Source organism: Antedon bifida, chromosome 11 (genome assembly GCF_963402885.1).
Source record: "Antedon bifida chromosome 11, ecAntBifi1.1, whole genome shotgun sequence".
NCBI classification, from domain to species: Eukaryota; Metazoa; Echinodermata; class Crinoidea; order Comatulida; family Antedonidae; genus Antedon; species Antedon bifida.
Window position 1 is genome coordinate 6,349,679 of NC_136236.1, and position 20,034 is coordinate 6,369,712.

At 29.9% G+C, this 20,034-nt stretch overlaps 1 protein-coding gene and 1 long non-coding RNA gene across 2 annotated transcripts in view; one reads left to right on the forward strand and one right to left on the reverse strand.

Moving 5' to 3' along the window:
* Positions 1-402, forward strand: LOC144856497 (uncharacterized). The gene is made up of 3 exons (XR_013614928.1): positions 1-57; positions 246-320; positions 376-402. It is a non-coding gene; the product is annotated as an uncharacterized LOC144856497 (long non-coding RNA).
* A 4,459-nt stretch (positions 403-4,861) lies between these two features.
* The window catches only part of LOC144856442 (potassium voltage-gated channel protein Shal-like), an 82,593-nt gene continuing 67,420 nt past the window's right edge, over positions 4,862-20,034 (reverse strand). Inside the window, exons 4-5 of the mRNA XM_078714455.1 lie at positions 16,679-16,768; positions 4,862-7,147 (exon numbers count right to left, since the gene is read on the reverse strand). Of these exons, the coding sequence (XP_078570581.1) occupies positions 6,704-7,147; positions 16,679-16,768 (534 nt within the window). The 3' untranslated portion in view covers positions 4,862-6,703. The remainder of the gene's footprint in view (positions 7,148-16,678; positions 16,769-20,034) is intronic.

A 20,034-nucleotide genomic window follows, 5' to 3' on the forward strand; every position in this document is an offset into this window, starting at 1 on the left:
TATATGGCATATGTTTACATAGGTGATATATGACATATATGACATATTTTTACATAGGTGACATTATGGCATGTACATATATGGCATATATATGGTATGGATGTATGATACAGATAAATGCCATATGTAATATATATACATCATGATAGATGGCACATATATGGCATATGTTTACATACAACATATGGCATATATATGGCGTAGATGTATTATAAAGATACATTATATGGCATATGTTTACATAGGTGACATATGACATATATGGCATATGTTTACATAGGTGACATATGACATATATGGCATATATATATGGCATGGATGTATGATACACAGTAGACACAGGACATATGTAATAGATATACAGCATCATGATAGATGGAACATATATGGCATATGTTTACATATGACATATGGCATGTACATATATGGCATAGGTATAACTTATAGAACATAGCAGTATACAAATGGTTAATATTAGTGGGTTAAAAGAAATGGATAACCAGAATCAAAGTACCCCCAAAAGATAAAATGCATAAATTTTTACATAATATTCTTTTTTTTATATTCTTTACACAACCAATATGGCTCTTAGACCTTTATACATAAAAAACTTGTTATTATTTACACAGGTAGACCAAAGCATTTATCGATATAGGGGTAGAAGAATAAAAAGAATATAACTCACATCAACGGCCATTAAATAATGTATCAACTATCAACTGTGATATTGAGAATTGTTTACTACTGAGCCAGAGCTATTATGCAAATGTTATGCAAATATTATGCAAGTTGGAGTATACACTCAGTTCAAAATGAACAAAGTTGAATTTTTTATTCATACATTTTTTATATTTTTATTTTCAAATTCTAACTACAACAAAAACTATATTTTTTAATTTACAATTAATTTAATGATATATCATCCAAATCTGTTACAAAAAGATTTTGAATTTAAAATTCAAAGAAACTAAAAAACATGAATGAAATGAGAAACATATTGAAGATAAATTATTAGATCATTAAAATAATGTAGTACAGTGTTAGTTAAAGCCATGGATATACACTGAAACATGAATGAATTAGGGTTGTTTTCTGTATGTATGTGTTCACATTAAAAATATTTTGTAGATGAGAGTGTTCATAGTGAATTGAGCTGACTTTGATATTACTATCAGTGATGTAACACAGAGGCCTGAAGCTTAAGGACCCTAATTGGCTCTCCAACACCTTGGCCTTTTTACAGCCTTTTTTTTAAATATTTGAATATCTGTCATTTCCTAAGGGCCATTTCTTAGAGACGGTCGTAAGCTCCGGTATCCTTGGGTTTAGCCAGTGAGCGCTCATAGCTTTTATGCCACATTGGTATTACCATTCCTTCAAAAAGAAAGTTTTCTTTTTTTTAGCATAGGACAACAGTGTAGTCTTATACATGGGCTTTAACTCCCAGGCTAGACTTCGACCAAAGTTTATAATAGTAATTTAAATATGTTTATATTTTCACCTATTCCCATTCCTGTATGTTGTACATCGGCCACGAATAAAAAATAAATGCTATAAATAACTGAATGGTAACTAAGCTAAACATGTACTTGTCAATTTTTCTACTGACAACAACTTGACCGATGGACTTCTTTTAATTAACATCCATAACATTTATCCACGTCCATCCAGTGATTGAGTTCGCACCGGTAATCCATCCATACAAAAAACTAACATAACGATAGCGGTCACGACAATAAGAGTAAACAATGAGATGATCAGTGTAAATGCAAGTCTAATTGGCTGTACTCATTCTCGAGTAACTCAAGAAGATAATAGAAAGATCTAATCTTTCGATCATACTCTACTAAGACTCGTAAAGGTTTATATAGGTGACGTATCAATACCATATGTAAAAGAGTAAAATTGATAAGGATTTTTTAAAGACATATCGTCCCCTGAAAAAATAATTTTAACAATTTTTTTGTTGAATATGTCATTTTAATGTCACATAATATTCAATTTGACCAAAAATTGGATCGAAAAACATTATTTACCTGAAAAAAGGGCAAAAATTGTGATTTTTTTTTTGTCTTTGCAAAATATGTTTAGGTTTTTTTCTGGTTTGTTTAGGTTTTTGAGAGACAATTGGCCTACATCTTCAGGAATATATATTTGTTAAGCTATCAAAAGATCCCACAATTACAAATCTCTTAATTTTAAATCTCTATTTTAAAAGGGCGAACCAAGCACTACCCTCTAAATAAATATTAATTTGTTCACTTACGTAATTATAAAATCATTATTTAACTAATTTATTTGTAATTAATCAATATCAACTGATAATTTTATGGAAATGATATTGGAAATGAAATTAATTAGTAATTGGAATATACAATATTTTAAACTACCTCCAGCTATATTCAGCAACAGAATTTCCATATGTTTAAAAGCAAAATAATTATTCAAAGAATAAAATAATTACTTAAGGTTTTTTCTCTCGTATGTCCACGTTCTATTTGTACAATTATCTTTTAGTGATTTTTAAAAAATATTACAGAAATAAAGGTCTGTTCATGTTCACGATAAAAAATGTTGATACAGAGATACATGTTCATGTTTCCTCAAGAAAACAAAAGAAAATAGAATGTGGAAATTCTTCGATGAAAATAAGAGTTTTGCAAATATGATCAAATGATACCTTGATCAGTACAAAACAATAAAATCGTTTCCAATTTTGTTATTCTTATTGATCACTACGTCATCAAATTAGATTTTTTTAAAACATTACTTTCTTCAAAGCAGTACAAATTAGTTATTCTATATAGTCCTAGAATGAAAATATTTCTAATTTCATTTGTTTTATGTAGAAAAAAATCTGTTAGCCATGGCCTTTTATTTTCACATTTCATTCTGTAGGTGTATTAAAAACTAATCCATAATGATAATGATAAAAACAAATATTTTTGGAAAGAAATTAACTTTGGACACACTTATACATTGGAAACTGCAGACGATAATTCTCATTTAAAACTATTTTAGTCAGTAAGAAAAATGAATTGATTGATAACAATATTTAAACAAAAATATGAAAAGAATGAAGAGATAAAGTTTAGTACTTTAAATGAACTACCTGAAATATGCAAATTACAAGGTGGACGTTTCTAAGGTTATGGTAATATCTAGATGATGAAATACCCATATCTGAATATCAATGTTAAAATAAGATTCCCTGATTATATATACTTTATTTAAATATGCAAATGAACAGAGTTTTGCAGGTTGATAGTGATGAGTTATGAGCATGTGTTGGAGAGATCAACAGGTGGTCTAAAATATTATGCAAATAATGTATAGATTATCTATGGACTGAACAGAGATTCCCAGATGGATTGAGATAGTTAAGTTATGAGAATCGCTGGTGTTGGGGAGATCAACAAGTGGTCTACAATATTATGCAAATATTATTATGTCTTTTGTTTGAATGATGTTAAAGTGCTGCGTAGATTGTCTGTTGTTTGAATGATCTTGTTAAATTTGAAATATATAGTGCTGCATGAATTCTCACCTACAAAATAAACAACACAAAAACAAACACATTACTGATTAAATCTATCCACAGCCCACAGAATTGGATGAATATCATTAAATTAAAAATAATTGCATTAACAAAAACTCAAACAAGCGACTAATTCTACACTAATCTCCTACAAATATTATCCTATCATTATATTAATATTCTTCTTTACATATTATTTTCTATGTCCATAGAGTTATTTACAGTACAAAAGATAGTTTAATAAAGAATATAAGACCAATAACACAATCTGAAAAGCAACATATGAACTTGTATCAAAATGGTTAGATAGGAGAAAGGAAAAAAAAAACAGAAAATGCTTTAAATATAATTATTATCATCATTATTACTATTATATTATATCTTTTATTATATTAAACATTGCAAAAGTTGAAGATCATAATATTGGAATGCATTTAAATTTAACCAAATTCAAATTTAAGTGCAATCTAGTCTTCAGTTATTTTTGGTTAGTAATTTCTAAGGATTTTAGTGTGGTCATGTGGAATATGATATGGCGGATATGATAAACAGTGTTTCTTTGAGAATAACCTACAGTATATACAAATGTTGACTTTATCAGCTCGAAGAAATCCTTTCGGAAAATATGTAAAATACAATTTTTTTTTTGCCATTTATGAATGTAAAACTATACAAATTATGTTAATTATTTATCATAATATACAACATATGCAGATTTATTTACAATTTTTGTAGTATCAATAGGTATAATTTAACATTTGGGTAAAAATATGATTATCATATATTAATAGATTAGTCAATAATATAATATCTATACATATGACTGCTTCATGTAAGTAAATTTAGCTAAGCCACATTTAATATGATATTATAATGATATACAGTAGCTTTTCAACAAGAATGTTAACATGAGTATTGAATAAAGCCCTAGTAGGTACCATGTCAACATTATTCTACTGCAGTTGCTGCAGTTACTGCAGTAACTACAATTTGTTTACTCATTAAACCAGGTTATGAAATTATTTAGCAAGTGTTTTCTAATCATACACACACTATTTATTTAAAGATGTATTGTCCCCCAAAAACATGAACAATTAAGATTAATTAAATCAGACTTTGAATAGGTTATTTTGTAGTATTAATGAAGTTAATCACTTCCGTAGAAAAAAAAATAGAAAAAAATTATGTTTTCCTTTATAAAATGACAAAATAAATGGTTAAATTCAACCAATTCCATTGGCTGGCAGTCAATTTGACTATTTTTTGCTTTAAATTACAGTTTTTTTCAGGTAAATAATTTTTTTTTTTCGATCTAATTTTGGTCAGAGTGGATAATTATTATGTGAAATTAAAATGGCATGTTCAACAAAAAAATTTTAAAATAATTATTTTTTCAGAGAGACAATACATTTTTAAAGTTTGTTTGAACAACCTTATATCATATTGAAATAAAATTATGTAGTTACTGCGGTAAATGCAGTAGAATGATTTTGACATAATCACTTAGGAATTTTCTCAGTTAATGTTGCAATAGCCATAAATGCATAGAGACCATATTTGGTAGAATATAAAATATAAATATTTATTTAATATAATTGTCATGGCTTTTCATTCATTCTTAAAAATAAATAATAAATCTCCCCCACCCAACACCATCGATTCTACATACTATTTGAAGAGAATGTATTTTCATTGAATTTCCTTTTTTTTTTTACAAAATGCAAAAACTGAAACTAAATCATACAGATAGAAAATCATTCATGCGAGTTTAGTAGCAAAGCTAAATGTACACACACGCAGCAGACTTGTATATACTACGCTAATGAATGAAAAAACAAAATTGCTAATATCTTACTATCATAAACAAATACCCATATTGGCAACAGCTATAGACTTAACCCTATTTTATGTACAATATAAAATGACTTAGTTTGCTTTATATTTATAAGACGAATGTAAAATATAAATCAAAAACCCCATTTCAAACACACTTTATAAATGTTATATTAACCCCAATGTCGAGACTTGCATGCTAAAGGACAAGTACACAATTAAGAATAAAATAATAAATTAACAACAAATAAGTTTTTTTGTACTGAACAGTGTGAAAGATGAACGAGTTGTATACATATACAATATATTATAGTATATAGAAAATTATATAATATATTTGTATATGTACACACATAAATAGAAATAATAAAATATACGTTAAATATATATATATATATAGATAAAAAAATGTCAAATATAAGATAGACAATATATAACTTTTGCACGTAAACATATTGCAAAGTTCGTTCACGGGTAACCAAAGATAGAACGCGTACACCATCATCCGACGAAGAATGTTCAATAAATACAGAAAAAAAAATAAATAGAAAAGTTACAAGTTGCAATAAAGTAGTTAACTGGTCCAGTATTCAATTGTTATCGCGATGTAACGCGTGATTTAACTAGTGGAAAACTGTAATTATGCGATTTAATTTCAACCAATCAGAATTTGATATACACGTGTACCAATTGAACATATATTTTTATAGAGATACAAGTAATTTTTTATCTTGTTATTACAACTACAGAAAACTTTTTTACTTGCAATTGTATTTTTAAAACTATGATTCACATTAAAAAAAAGATTTTTTTAATTCTACATCGACTAATAGTTATTTGAAAGCAAGTTTGGACATACAAAACAGCAAAAGCATAAAAAAACCATTAAAAAAAGAAAGAAAAACGCATTATTATAATATTGTTAAAACACAATTGAAAAAAATGACATATTTTGAGCTTGTTGGTTGAGCCCATCTGACTGTATCTTCCTGTTAATATTTCTTGTTAATAACTTTGTGTAGAAACACACTACACTATAACGGTTGCGCTATCAAGATGTACGAGCTTTGTTCAGAATGTTTGCCTTTTGAATACCACGAATCGAAATGAACACACAATTAAATGGAAGAACAACTTTTCACGCTCACAAATAAACAACACGCGTAATTGTCACGTGCCTAATGCCTGGGGGCAGTATCTCTATCTCGTCTTACCACTGGCGAAACTGAGGGTGAAAATCTATGTACGAAAGGCATGGAAGTTTAATTGGCAAGCATAATGTTACGTGACTTGAGTCCACTTTGCATAAATCAGGTTACTTATAAACAGCTGCTATAAGGCCGAAACTCGCATAATACAGCTGTTATCATATGCATCGCCCTCCGAGTTTGAACTATGTGCTGAATGCGTAGAATACGCAGAGTGACGGGAATGGATAGAGTCTGAATCTAACGGGGATGTTGGCGTGCTTAGAGTCACAATTGTCGTTGTCACCATTGGTGTACAATTACCCCTCGGATTGTTTGTGTTCAGATCCGCTCTTGTCCTGTTCGGCTGCCGGATATGGATTTCGTTCAGTTCCGTGCCGTCTTCCGTGTTTGCTTGCATGTAACGTTTACCTGAACGATTGCAACATATCGTATTTCCTTGGAATTCTTGTGTAGTATTATCTGTTGGACTATTTGACAGCGAATGTGGTGTATCATGTTGAGGCGTCAACGTACGTGCAAACGGAATGCCATTGTACGTATATTCTGTTTCTACAAATTCACGATTCTGAAAAAAAAAACAATAATAATCATTTAACGATAGAGATCAGTTGGAATTACATGAACAACTTTTGTAAATTAATTGAAATTATATTGTAATCACTTTAAAGTAATATTGTATTATAAAAATATTGTATGTGCACGTGCCAAGAGTGAAAGGCCAAAATCCGCTTTCGTTTGTATGGTAATACTTAGTATATTTACTTTAAGCATAGTTTACATCAATCATTTAGATTTTTATTCAGACTTCATATGACATTTTTAAGAATAAATAAACCATTTTAAAGGCCGGACCAATTTTGGTGGCTGTTTCCACGCCAAAATCGGTCCGGCACGTTACAGATCAACCATGTGTTGATATACTGTAAACACATACATCCATTGATTAGATAAACTTGAACATTGATACTATAATCAAGTAAGACCAAAATGTCTGGAAAAAGACTGTGGAATCTTGGAAGAAATCTGGGTTTCGTGGGAGTTTATGGTTTATATGCAAAAAATAACAAACAAATGGACCAGGTGGGGAAATTTAAGTGCAATTTTGGCCGCTATGTTTGACCCAAGATGGCGGAAATATTCAAATGTCATAAAAAAAAACTGTCCAATACAATGCAGTCATTTCGATATACTTCATGTGTATCGATGTGTTCGGTAGGAAGAGTATGTACAGCCAACAAACATATATTTCTATCCATTTGACATTCAAATACAGTCTTAAAAAGAAGCTCATACTATCTTGAAAAGAAGCCCATACTATCTTGAAAAGAAGCCCATACTATCTTGAAAAGAAGCCCATACTATCTTGAAATTGGGCAACTTTTCAAGGTTTTAGGGTACTGTCCCTCTTGTAATAATATAGAAAACCCAAATAATTAATGAAGATGTGTAACATGATCAAACTAGAATAATATATCTTATGTAACTGTATTTCATGGAGAAAAAATATATGTACAACGCAAAATAGGTCACACATACTTACCCTCATTATTCATTTTCTATTTTTATTGTTATGTACAGATACTGGTACACCAGACAGAAATTCAATGATAGATATATAAATTATTATTTCAAACTATCTCAATTACTCTTATTATGCATAATTTTGTAAGGGTCAAACGCTTTTCAGGTCAAACCTATTACGCCATATGCTGGTCCGGATTGACTTAGTCACGACTGTCCAGTTAGAAATGCGTATCATTATGACTATAAAGAGGTTTTCTGTCATGTGATATAAAGTGATACTAATGCTAATGTTGTTTACAGTGATTATTAACTGTGAACTTATTAAGTATTAGTTAACAATAGCACAAATTTGATACATTATTATTTATATATTGAAAACATTTAAAAAAGTATGTTGGATATTAAATTCACTTTTGTAATTTTTTTGTCACATTACATTATCAGAGAGTTTAACACTATAAGAATTAACATAACTAAAGCTCTGTCTACACTATCAAACTTTATGTGACAAAAAAAATGTGATGTGCCCATGATGATGTCATATCATTACCATATTTGGGCATATCACTACCATATTTGGACACATCACTTAATGAATATGATCAACTCTAATGGTTTATACACCCATACATAAAAATTAGTAAACTACATTTTGTTTTATATTTTTTAACCCCATCATTTAAACCATGGTTTAAAAGAACGGTGGGCTGTCACATTGAAAAGTGATTTTAGTTTTTAATTTATCAACCAAAGGAACATATAAGCTGTTGCTAAAATTAGGTTTTTTCACAGGTATGTAATTCTTTTGTTATATGTCAACCATTTTTTTTAATCACAGTATTTGCCCGTAAATTACATTGATGTGTAAAGAGTCTAAATTTGAATCCAGATTGCCATAAATGTAATTCTTATGCTTAATCTCAACAAGTTATTACTGGACAGTTTTTATCTCTTCCCCTTTAAAAAATGTAAAACTCAATCATTCCATTTCACCTTGTAAAAAGTAACACGTTTAGTTGGTTTGTTTGCATCAATATAGTTTCACTCTACACTGTACCGTGCTCTAGAACAAATGACCCTTAGAAGATGTATTCGATAGACAATGATTTTTTTTAAGTGCAAATGTTGTAATTTTCTTAATGTTGGTACATATATCCGGATCTGAAGCCAATTTGTTTAACTACTAGCCATGTTAAAATAAGTATCTAAAAATTATATGAAATGCTAAAGGCTGGCATAGGAAGAAAAAAAAAAAGCTAGGCACGATATTGACTGGTCTTTTAAAAGGTCCATTGAAACAAAATCACTTTGAGAAGAGATACTAAAGAAAATAGAGTAACAGATGAAGATGACACCATTATCCGATAGGGGTCAACCTAAATTCCCTTTGGAGAAAGGACTATTGTCTGTTTATCCAGGTAAGCTAGGAACGAAACAAAATCACTTTTAAGAAGAGATAAAAAACAAAATGGAGTACCGATGAAGTTGATTCATACAACCTTCGTAATATACTTTTTTGAAAGAACAAACATACTTATTTCATCATGATATAAATTTAATTTAATTTAAAGAAGAAATTACATTGATTAAAACATAATATGATTTCATTTTCTTATTCATAATTACTGTCAAAAGTCGATGAGACTATTAATTTTAATATAATTATTTATACAGAAAATGGAACAATATGTCAAATTGCAAACTGAGTAGTATGCAAATAAGGGTGTAATTTGCATAATCAGTGAAAATACTATAAACAACGCATACTGTATATTATTCATTGAATAAAAATGTCAGGTTAAGCTATAACTTACAAAACTGAAAACTCACAATTTTGAAAAAATATACAGTTTTACATAAACATAATAAGTTATTATCACAAAAATGAAAAACAGAAACAAAATTTGTTGCTGCAATTTGTTGTCCTTTGATTTAATATATATTCTACTGCAGTAATGGCATAATTGGTGCAGTAAATATTGCTGGACTTGACCAATGCTGAAATTGAAAACTCAATATTAAATGCAATAAAAATTATTTTGTTTACAAAAAAAAAACAACACAAAATGGAAGTCCTTTTGCATTGATGTAATTGTCCATCTCGATATGATGAATGAGTCCACCACACAACACACAACAATTTGGAAAACAATACTTTTCTAGGCCTACTCAAAATGTTTTTTTTAAGAGCCAGGATATTATTGAAGGTAGACCCCTTCTCCAATATCTGGAGTTGCTTTTGTTCATCATTAAAATAGTTCAGGCTACATAAATGAACCAATTTTAATTGAGGTCTATAGTTTTCTAAATGTCATTGATTACATACCACACCAAAAATTGCAACAAAGATAAATTGAAAAACATTGTGTAAATCTTTGTGAAACGAGCTAAGCCCATCAACATGTTATAATAAACTACCAATTTACAATATATACAATACTACGGACTATTTCATTCTGTTCGTAATTACAATAATTATATACAAATCGCCCAAAGGTAGCCCCTTGGGTTGTAAAACAATGAAGCAATTTTGTAAGTAGGCTACTAAAATTATTTTATGCTGCTTCTTTCTATTTGTCATTCTGCACCACAGATATGTTATTAATACAATGTTTTATAATGCTCATACATTTGATTGCTGGTTACATTATATTACATGCTATGCATTAGATCCATCCCTGACAATTAAGTTATGCAACACGAGGCTCTGTGAATTCTGCTTCTCTCGACGGTTATTTTTATTTATAACTTTTAGGTAATCTGGCTTCATTGATTTACATTTGTAATGTTTTTTTTGTGTCTTACTTTGTACTGTACTATATATTGGCAAAATAAATGATATGATATGATATGATAGTGCCGTTGCATAGGGTCTATCTATCAACATTCACATTTGAAGGCGTTATAAAACAAATAATGACTGATGTGTAATCATGCAATAGAGATAATATTTGTATTCATTGAAAGATGGACTGTAAGTTGAATCATGGTTGAATAGTCAATCTTTCTCCCCATTCCACTCACAAACATTCATTCTTAATAGCTTTTTTTCCAGTAAGAATTAAAATGTACAGGGTATTGAAAAATTGATGCTTGTACTAATCTGGTTATGATTACATTTCTAACAATAAGCAAAATTGAATTCTTTTCAATCAGATGTGTCAAATGCGGGTAACATAAAGAAATAAAGTTACCATGACGCTAGTAATTAAAAATATCTTGTTGTAACCATGGTTACTAAGGCATCAGGGCATTGAATCTGTGATTTAAGAGAGGTTTTTTACTTTGTATTGAAAGAAACCACAACGAATTCTTAATTTATTTTTGTAATTTACTCTCTCTGTTTTCATCCGGAAACCAGTCAAATGCGTGCCAATAACACAACTGACAAAGTAAAGTTTATCAACCTGAACTGTTTTCAGAGTTTGAAAACGATTTTCAGAAAACTCCTTTTTTCCTCTGGCACTGGAAATGGCACTACTGAAAAAAGGACAGTTTTCCCATTTAAAAAAAACTGTTTGAAATACACTTTGATTGCATTCTCAATCATTAAAAAAAGCGGTTTAAAAAATTGGTTTCTATGTTTTTCCCTCTTTTACTACTGACAAAAAACGGTTTTCTATTTAAAAAAATAGTAATTACACCATGGAGTAAAGCAGTCTTAATTTGACTTCCTTTTAGAAGGTCACTGACTGGGGCGAACATTTTACTCTTCGAGGGCATATAAAAAGGTGGCTCTCAAGTTTAGTACACACGTTTTAGGCGACTCATTCTACAGGTTAATATTGCATTGACGTCATTTTACAGTAAATAGTAAATACTTTTTTATATAATATTTATAATATTAATCATGTGGTGCTCTTTCAACCAATCCCTGACGGTAAATATGATAAAATGTTCATAGTGTGATAGTGGATATAAAAGTAATCAAAAACAGATATAAGACAAAATAATGGTATTTCTGAATAAAGCGTTGATGATTATAACATGATGACACCTTTATTTATTGCTGTGTATATTATTGTCACACGATCACGGACAGAAGCTCAAGATAGAATAAAAATATTTTATTTATTATATAAACATGTCAAAGGGACCAAGAATATTCTTATTTTAAACCTTATAAAGCAAGAATATCCTATAGCGCTATTTACTTTAAAAAAAATTTAAAATAAGTTTTAGGCTTATGGTTCCCATTCTTTTTTTAAATTATTAATTTTCTGAAACTCAGTATATTAATTTAGTTTCCACTTTAATAGGCCTACTCCAAAACAAATTATTTTTGAATTCATTTTAATCATATATAGAGAAAAGTAGAAAAAAGAAAATAATGATAAGATAAGATAATCATGTGAAAATGAAATTGATGAAGTTGAATAAAAGTTGTGGTTTCAAGCCACAAAAGGGAAAAAAAATACTCGGACTCCACAGCACATAAACCAGAACAGGTTGATGTACGTTATGGTTTACGTTATAATTACGTCTGGCAAATATCTCAAATGTATGATATAACATCCAATCGAATTTGAACCATATTGTGAAGATTCCTGGTTCGAATCTAAGATTTCTCATTCACACAGATTTTCTCATCTTCACCTGTTATGAATAAATGTATTCACTGGGCAATTTAGAGTTTTATTTATTATATAATAATAACTTGTTAAAAGGACCAAGAAAGGAAAAAGAATATTCTATAGCTCTTTAATTTTATTTTAAAATTGTTTAGATTTCTCTTTTTTTTTTAATAATCAATTTTCTGTAAACTCAATAATGTAAATTTATTATAATTAGAAAGAAGAAGCCCTATTGTGAATTTCTTCTTTTCTTGACAAGGAATACATGCCAAAATATACTAAAAGTAAGATTGATCATTCAGTGAAAAGATAAGCTAGAGTATATAACAAATTTTAGAATAGCTTGATTGATCCTGTATAGGGACAGGATTGTAGTTAATTAACATACATACATTGAATGCTGCCCTCTATAGTTTATAATGAATTACCCTAGTGTTAAAGATAGAAATAATACTGTTAATTATAAATATTTATTATTATTTTCTTTAAAACATAAACGTTGAAAAGGCATTATTTAAAAGCATGATTCTCATACCCAAATTGAAATCTGCTTGCCATTTCCATATATTTAATAATAGGAACAACCCAATAATAGTTTTTATATAACTCCAAAATAAATCCTGTCATTTGAATGGACAATTGTGGGTCACATGTCATGCAATAGTACATACTATTTAACGATTGCTTAATAGTCCTTTTTTTTTTTGTGTACAGCAAATTTGCAAATTGATAAATAAAAAAGGTTTGTTAGGTAATTAAGATTTTAACTGTGTCTATAAAATAAATGTGAACTGAATCTATCTTCCAAAACAATTTGTAATCTAATTTAATGGAGTTGTATATTAAAATTAAATGCATTATGATCATAAAACCAAAAATGAATTCGTCTTATTTATTGAATGGGGCGAATATTTTTAGAGTAAAAATAGGCTAGCATATATAGTATTTCCTTTAAGATTGTAAATAGTTTATATCTCATTTTCCTTTTTAATATTTTTATATTTTATATGTTGTATTCACTGAACCACTTTAGAAATCAGTACATTTGTATTTGTAATAGGTTTAAAGATGTATTTCTCCCCCCCCCCCCCCCCCCCACCAAAAAAACAAAAAAAAGAAGATTAATTAAATGAGACTTTCAATAGGTTATGTAGTTTTAATAAATTATTTCACTTCTATATAAAAAAAACGAAAATAAATGTTTTAACTTATAAAATGACAAAATAAATGGTTAAATCGAACTAAAAACCCATTGGCTGGCATCCAATTTGAATATTTTTTTCTTTAAATTAAAGTTTTTTCAGGTAAATAAATGTGTCTTCGATCCAATTTTGGTTAATGTGAATAACCATTATGTGAAATGAAAATGACATATTAAAAAAAAAATTAAGAACAATTTTGTTTTCAGGACAATACACCTTTAAAGAAAAAATAAATAAAATAATTTTTTTTTTCAGGACAATACATCTTTAAAGAAATAAAATAAATAATGCAAAAGGCATATATATGGCTAGAAATTTGGCAATTCGTATTATATCTATTGACCTAATCAAATAAAATATAGATCTTTATTGAATACACTGACTGAACTCAAGGTTCTCATCATTGTCACAGAATCAATGTCTATAATGAGCCTTATTGATGTTGACATATATTTAGACCATATGCTTACACGCTTCAATGAACATGAGTATGTACGCTTACTGTACAACGTCACACCTGCACTCTTCCAATGCCCGCTAATTTGAGACTCAACGAAGCCTAAAGCGGTCGCGGCACAGACACAGCCAATTGTCTTAAGAAGCTTGTAATAGAGCATGGGTATTTACAAAATGTCAACCTAATTTAGAATATGTACTTCGGTAATTTCAACATAAAACGAGGAAAGTGAATGGAACAATAAAAAAAGAAGTATGGACCAATTTAAAATGCAAACCATTTAAACAACAATATGTACATATTTAAGCACTTGTGTATGATAGAATGTACTACATATTCGAATAATCATATGCTGACATTTTTATGAACGCATGATTTAAAAAAAACAAATTTTCCCAAATTTATAATCACTGTTAAATGTGAATGCACTTATATCATATTCCCCATCTAAGTCATTCTACCCCACAATGGCCCTACTGCACTTTCGCACCTACTAAGATTCTCTTAAGGATTAAGTTCAGATTTAAACCAATTATTAGCACTGCCGTGACCTGAACCTAGCCCTAAAAGTATTCTCAGTAGTTGCGACAGTGCAGTAGCGTCCCCACAACAATGCATACACAGGCACACTTGGTTTCATATTGGAACTGTAACAATACAACCAGTTTCTGTATCATTGCAGTACAAACACAATATCTGGCTTAAGCTTTCACATCGCGCCAGGATTTGGTTCGGCGCCCTCAGAAAAATATCGTGGAAAATGGGTTGAGGGTAAAGCATAGGATCGTTCACACCAACTATGTACAATTTTGATATGTACCTAATTAGGACTCCAAATTCAGTGCGATGGATCAAGAAGCCATTTAGTGGCTGAAATAGTATGATTTTTTTTTTTGACCAATCGACAGTGAGCATGAATGCGTGAGCTTGACAATGGAAGTGAATGCTCGCGATATTTTCCTCAGGGCGCTGGACCGAATCCAAGCGCGATGTGAAAATTGCTTTATCACGATCAATGTTTACTTACTAACTAACTAACTAACTAAATCGTATCCCAACTCATCAACCACAACGTACAATATAGACTCAATCCACGTTTGAATAGATTAAAAAAGCAACATATTATGATTTGATATCATGTGACAATATACATTAAGGTGATTATTCGTGTAAGGTTTGAAATAATTTATCACTACGCACAAGTGTCTCGTTCAACGTGAAGCTATTCATTTGCGAAACATGAGTAACAACCCCGTTTGTTCCTATCCAGACTCCCGATTATCACTATTCATTTTATTGATTTTGCAACCAATTAACGCTTTCATTCATACCACCTAATAACATGCATCTCCCCTGGGAAGCGACACCTAGGAATTTCAGCATCAGACATCCATCACAGTCTGAGCTAATTACGTGACCGTCATACTCACCGTGTCGGTTCACAACTTTCACATAAAAACTGACATTTTCTTTCTCGAAATGAAGAACTTCTTATGCTTGTTGGTACGCACCATCAAAAGTGACCCAAATTTTGAAATATTTCCACGGCTCATGTTACAGTAGTTACATACATCTCATTTTGTGAAAATGTCAAGAATATTATCAAGAGGTTAAATAATGCCTATCAAGATATTTTTTTACATTTAGTAAGGCCACGTGTAAAGATGTTTTATATTCATACTGAATAAAGACAAATGCTGGAACAAATTTATCAATATCAGGTCTTTTATCGTCACTAGTATTTCAAAATGCCGCATGTTGTTTAATTTCTGTTCTGTATAAAAACATCCCCACCTCACCTATCTTCTTTGTGTATTTTTTTTGCAATTCATTCTTTATAATATAAACTTCAAAGTAGTAAAGTTTCTTAAAGAGAAAATCCACCTGAACTACTCAAGCCTACATGGCTACACATGGTTTTATGGCTGAGACGCCCCTGTCTTAAGCTGCTTTAACAACGCACCCGGATTCGGTCTGGCACCTTGACAAAAAGCGTTGAGCATGCTTTCACATTGAGCATGAATTCAGTTATCTGTCAAGTGAGGTAACTCATAATCACTGTTCTTTTCAGCATGGATCAGTTACAAATTTGAAACTTACGATTTTGGTGTGATCCTAATGCTTTACCTCTAAACCCATTTTAGACGATATTTTTCTCAGGGCGCCGGACTCAATATGGCCTCAATGTGAAACCAACTTTAACTGATTGGCCACTCAACTCAAATTTGAAAGTGTATTAAAAGTCTTCATTTGTAAATTCTTTTGCTAGTTGTTTGATGAACAGAAATAATTTTAAAAGAAATAATTAAAAGTTTGAAGAATCAAAAAAATGGACTTACCGTAGCATTTTCTAGACACGCCAACAAATGATGATGTTGTGTTTCATATGAACTAATTTTATTCTGTATTTCTTCTTGTGAACAACCACTCTGTGAAAAAACAAATATATATATACATATTAGATTTAAGTGAAAACATTACTTTAATTAATATAGACCACTTTTAGCTATAGGCAAACTAACTGTATAATTATTGATGCCTATAGGCACGGACATCCTTTCATTTCATTTAAAAAAACATTTGTTTCTCTTTCCTTTTTATATGTACAAGAGTGGCGAAACCCAAAAAGTTAAACTTGTGAAGGGCTAAAATAAAAAATAAGCAAATAAACAAATTTATCAACAAAAAAAACAAAGTATATAAATGAAACCGATTGAAAATATCAATGAAATTTGAATTAATATTATAGGATTCAGTGATTGTATGTGGATAATAGATGCCTTTTGAGTTTAACTGAGAAATGTTTTATTGATAGTGATCGGTTATGTATTTCGGTAAGTTGTTCCAATATTTTGGCCCTGAAAATTGTATGTTATGTTGGAAAGATAGTGTGTTAATTGAATATGTAATATATTTTTTTTTCTTGTGTTATGGCTATGATAATTGAAATTGAATTTGAACAAGGGTTGAAATTGAGTGGGGATTAGGGAATTTATCTAAGAGTAAACACAAATACATTGTTGAAGGCAATTTATATCATAGAGTTTTAATTTTGATCCCTAAAATGGTCTTATATAAATTGTTGATTATTGTTTATTTATGTTATAATATTGTTTGTAATGAGAAAATGACTATTTTAAAATAAATGTTTATTGAACTGAAATGAGGGTAACCTAAATAGACCTAATTATGTTAATGCTTCTAATTAGTAACCAAACCAGGTCGCTAATTGGAAGAAAACATTATTTATATCATATATTTTTAAAAGGGAAAGCGATGAAAACAACGAATCTGAGTGGGCTACTTGGAGATGAGTTTGATGTGTTTCCAATACATTTTTCCTCTATCCGTCACAAAACCAAGGTATTTGTGCAAAGGGTAACCTAACTGTACCTAATTATTTTAATGCTTCTGGTTAGTAACCAAACCAGGTCACTAATTGGAAGAAAAAATGCAGTATATGTATGTATTACTCAACACTTCTGAAAAAAGGGGGGAAAATTATTCGTACATTGCCAAAAATCTATAACCGATTGATTTCTGCTTCGTTTGTTCACCGGAGCCTCAATTAAAGGTGTTAAATGCTCACTGTCACATACACTGTTATTAATGGTATGAACACGGTTCAAGACCTCTTACTTCCATATGAATATATATCAATTTGACTGAATATTTGGGAAACTTTGCATATTACTGTAGCATTATTACTGCAGAAATATTAATTATTTATGAAATTAAATATTACCGTTGTTTTGTTTTGAAATAGCAGTAATTTATTGCAATAAATAGAACAATTTATTTTTTCGAGTATATACACTTTTCTGTGAATATTTCTACAAAAATTGACATTTTATTCCTTTTCCAATTTTTATTCTTCTAAGACAATATATAAGCAACCATTCTGAAATGCAAAATTTAACAGAATTTTTGTAATTTTTTAAGCAGTTTGAATCATGGCATCTCCCAACATTTATTGAATGTAGACCTTCGCTAAATCATCAACTGAAAAAAAAGTTTGTGTAACAGGGGTGTTTTGAGTATTACAACGAAAATTCATTGCCATTTTCTAACTAGCAGTAAAAGTGATAACTAAATTTGTACACAATTGTGAAAAAAACACAAACAATCAGCTGCAGGCTTGAGAGACATCTGGAATTACATGGTTTTTTTTCCTCTTGTGAAATAACAACATATTTAGGCAGTAACATTAAGTTTATACTTTACGAACAAACAAGCAAGGTTGGGGATGAGAATTCCACTTCCCGTCCCTTTCCCTCACCCATGATTGTAGGATCCATTTACTTGTCAGGGCTTTAGCCACCAGTATGGTGGTTGGTACGGTCCCAAACTGACCATTTTTTTACAAATGCCTTTGGCACAACCCTGTGGCCTGAGCAGAGATTGTTCTGCACCACTTTATTTCTTGTGGCTACAACACTGCTTGAAGTTAACACAAGGTAAACGTCACGTAAAAAATGGTTTGAAAGAATGATTTAAAGTCAGTGAGGGACATATCAAGATTATTAAACAGACATTTACAGAGTAGGTTCACCAGGATTTGTGTAATACTTTTCAACTTTAAACACAACACGTTGATTATAAATGGCAAAGATCACAATTAGGCTACACTTAATTTTAAAATCCTTTCCTGCTTGATAAAGAACTTCTAAAAATCCTCATTTGTCAAAAACATGTCACTCTAGCTAAAAAAAAAAGCAAAAATCAAAATTATTTTACTGCTGTTAACTACATTTTATACCTTTTTAAACCGATTAGTGACTGTCTCTTAAATGTTCACATTGAAACAAAATAAAATCATACTTTGTATTGCAGTAAAAATACGTAGTTACTGTATTGCAGTAAAAGTATGTACTTACTGCATTAGAATAGAATTTTACTGCAGTTACTGCAGTAACTACATATTATTTACCCTTATCTGTTTAATCCAATTAGTCACTGTCTCATAAATGTTCGCTTTGAAACAAAATAAAATCATATGCTTATTGCTGTAAAAATATGTAGTTACTGCATTAGAATAGAATTTTACTGCAATTACTGAAGTAACTACATTTTATTTATACTACTTATCTGTTTAATCCAATTAGACTGTCTCATAAATGTACAAATAAAATCATACTTTTATTGCTATAAAAATATGTAGTTAAACTGCATTAGGATACTTTTGACATGATCCCCAATTTGATATTTGATATCAATGATATTGATTTAGTATATTAAATTAAACGAACATGATAATAATTGACAAATAAAGATCTATAGATGCAAATAATGAGTTTTCCTAAGAAAATTTTAGCTGGATATGTAAATTATAACTGCATGCATTAATGTTACATTTAATTAACTGAATCTGCTGATAACGTAAACAAAAATTTAAAAAGTAAAAAAAACAAAACATCTCCAATTCTTTCAACTTCAATTGAAGCCAGGTAGTTTGTTTTTATATGTAGAAATCTCCAGAGTTTTAAACGCAATGAACGCCTGATCTAGTTACTGCATTGTAACTTCACCTTAGAGTCATCATACAATTGGTATTTCATCCGGATGTCTACGTTGTATTGATTCGTAGGCGCCTTTAAGAAGCCATATGCGTCCCGGCAAGAACCGAAACGGCCACACACAAATCAAATATATTGCATCTCATTATTGTCTAAACATCATCGATTCTATTTTATTT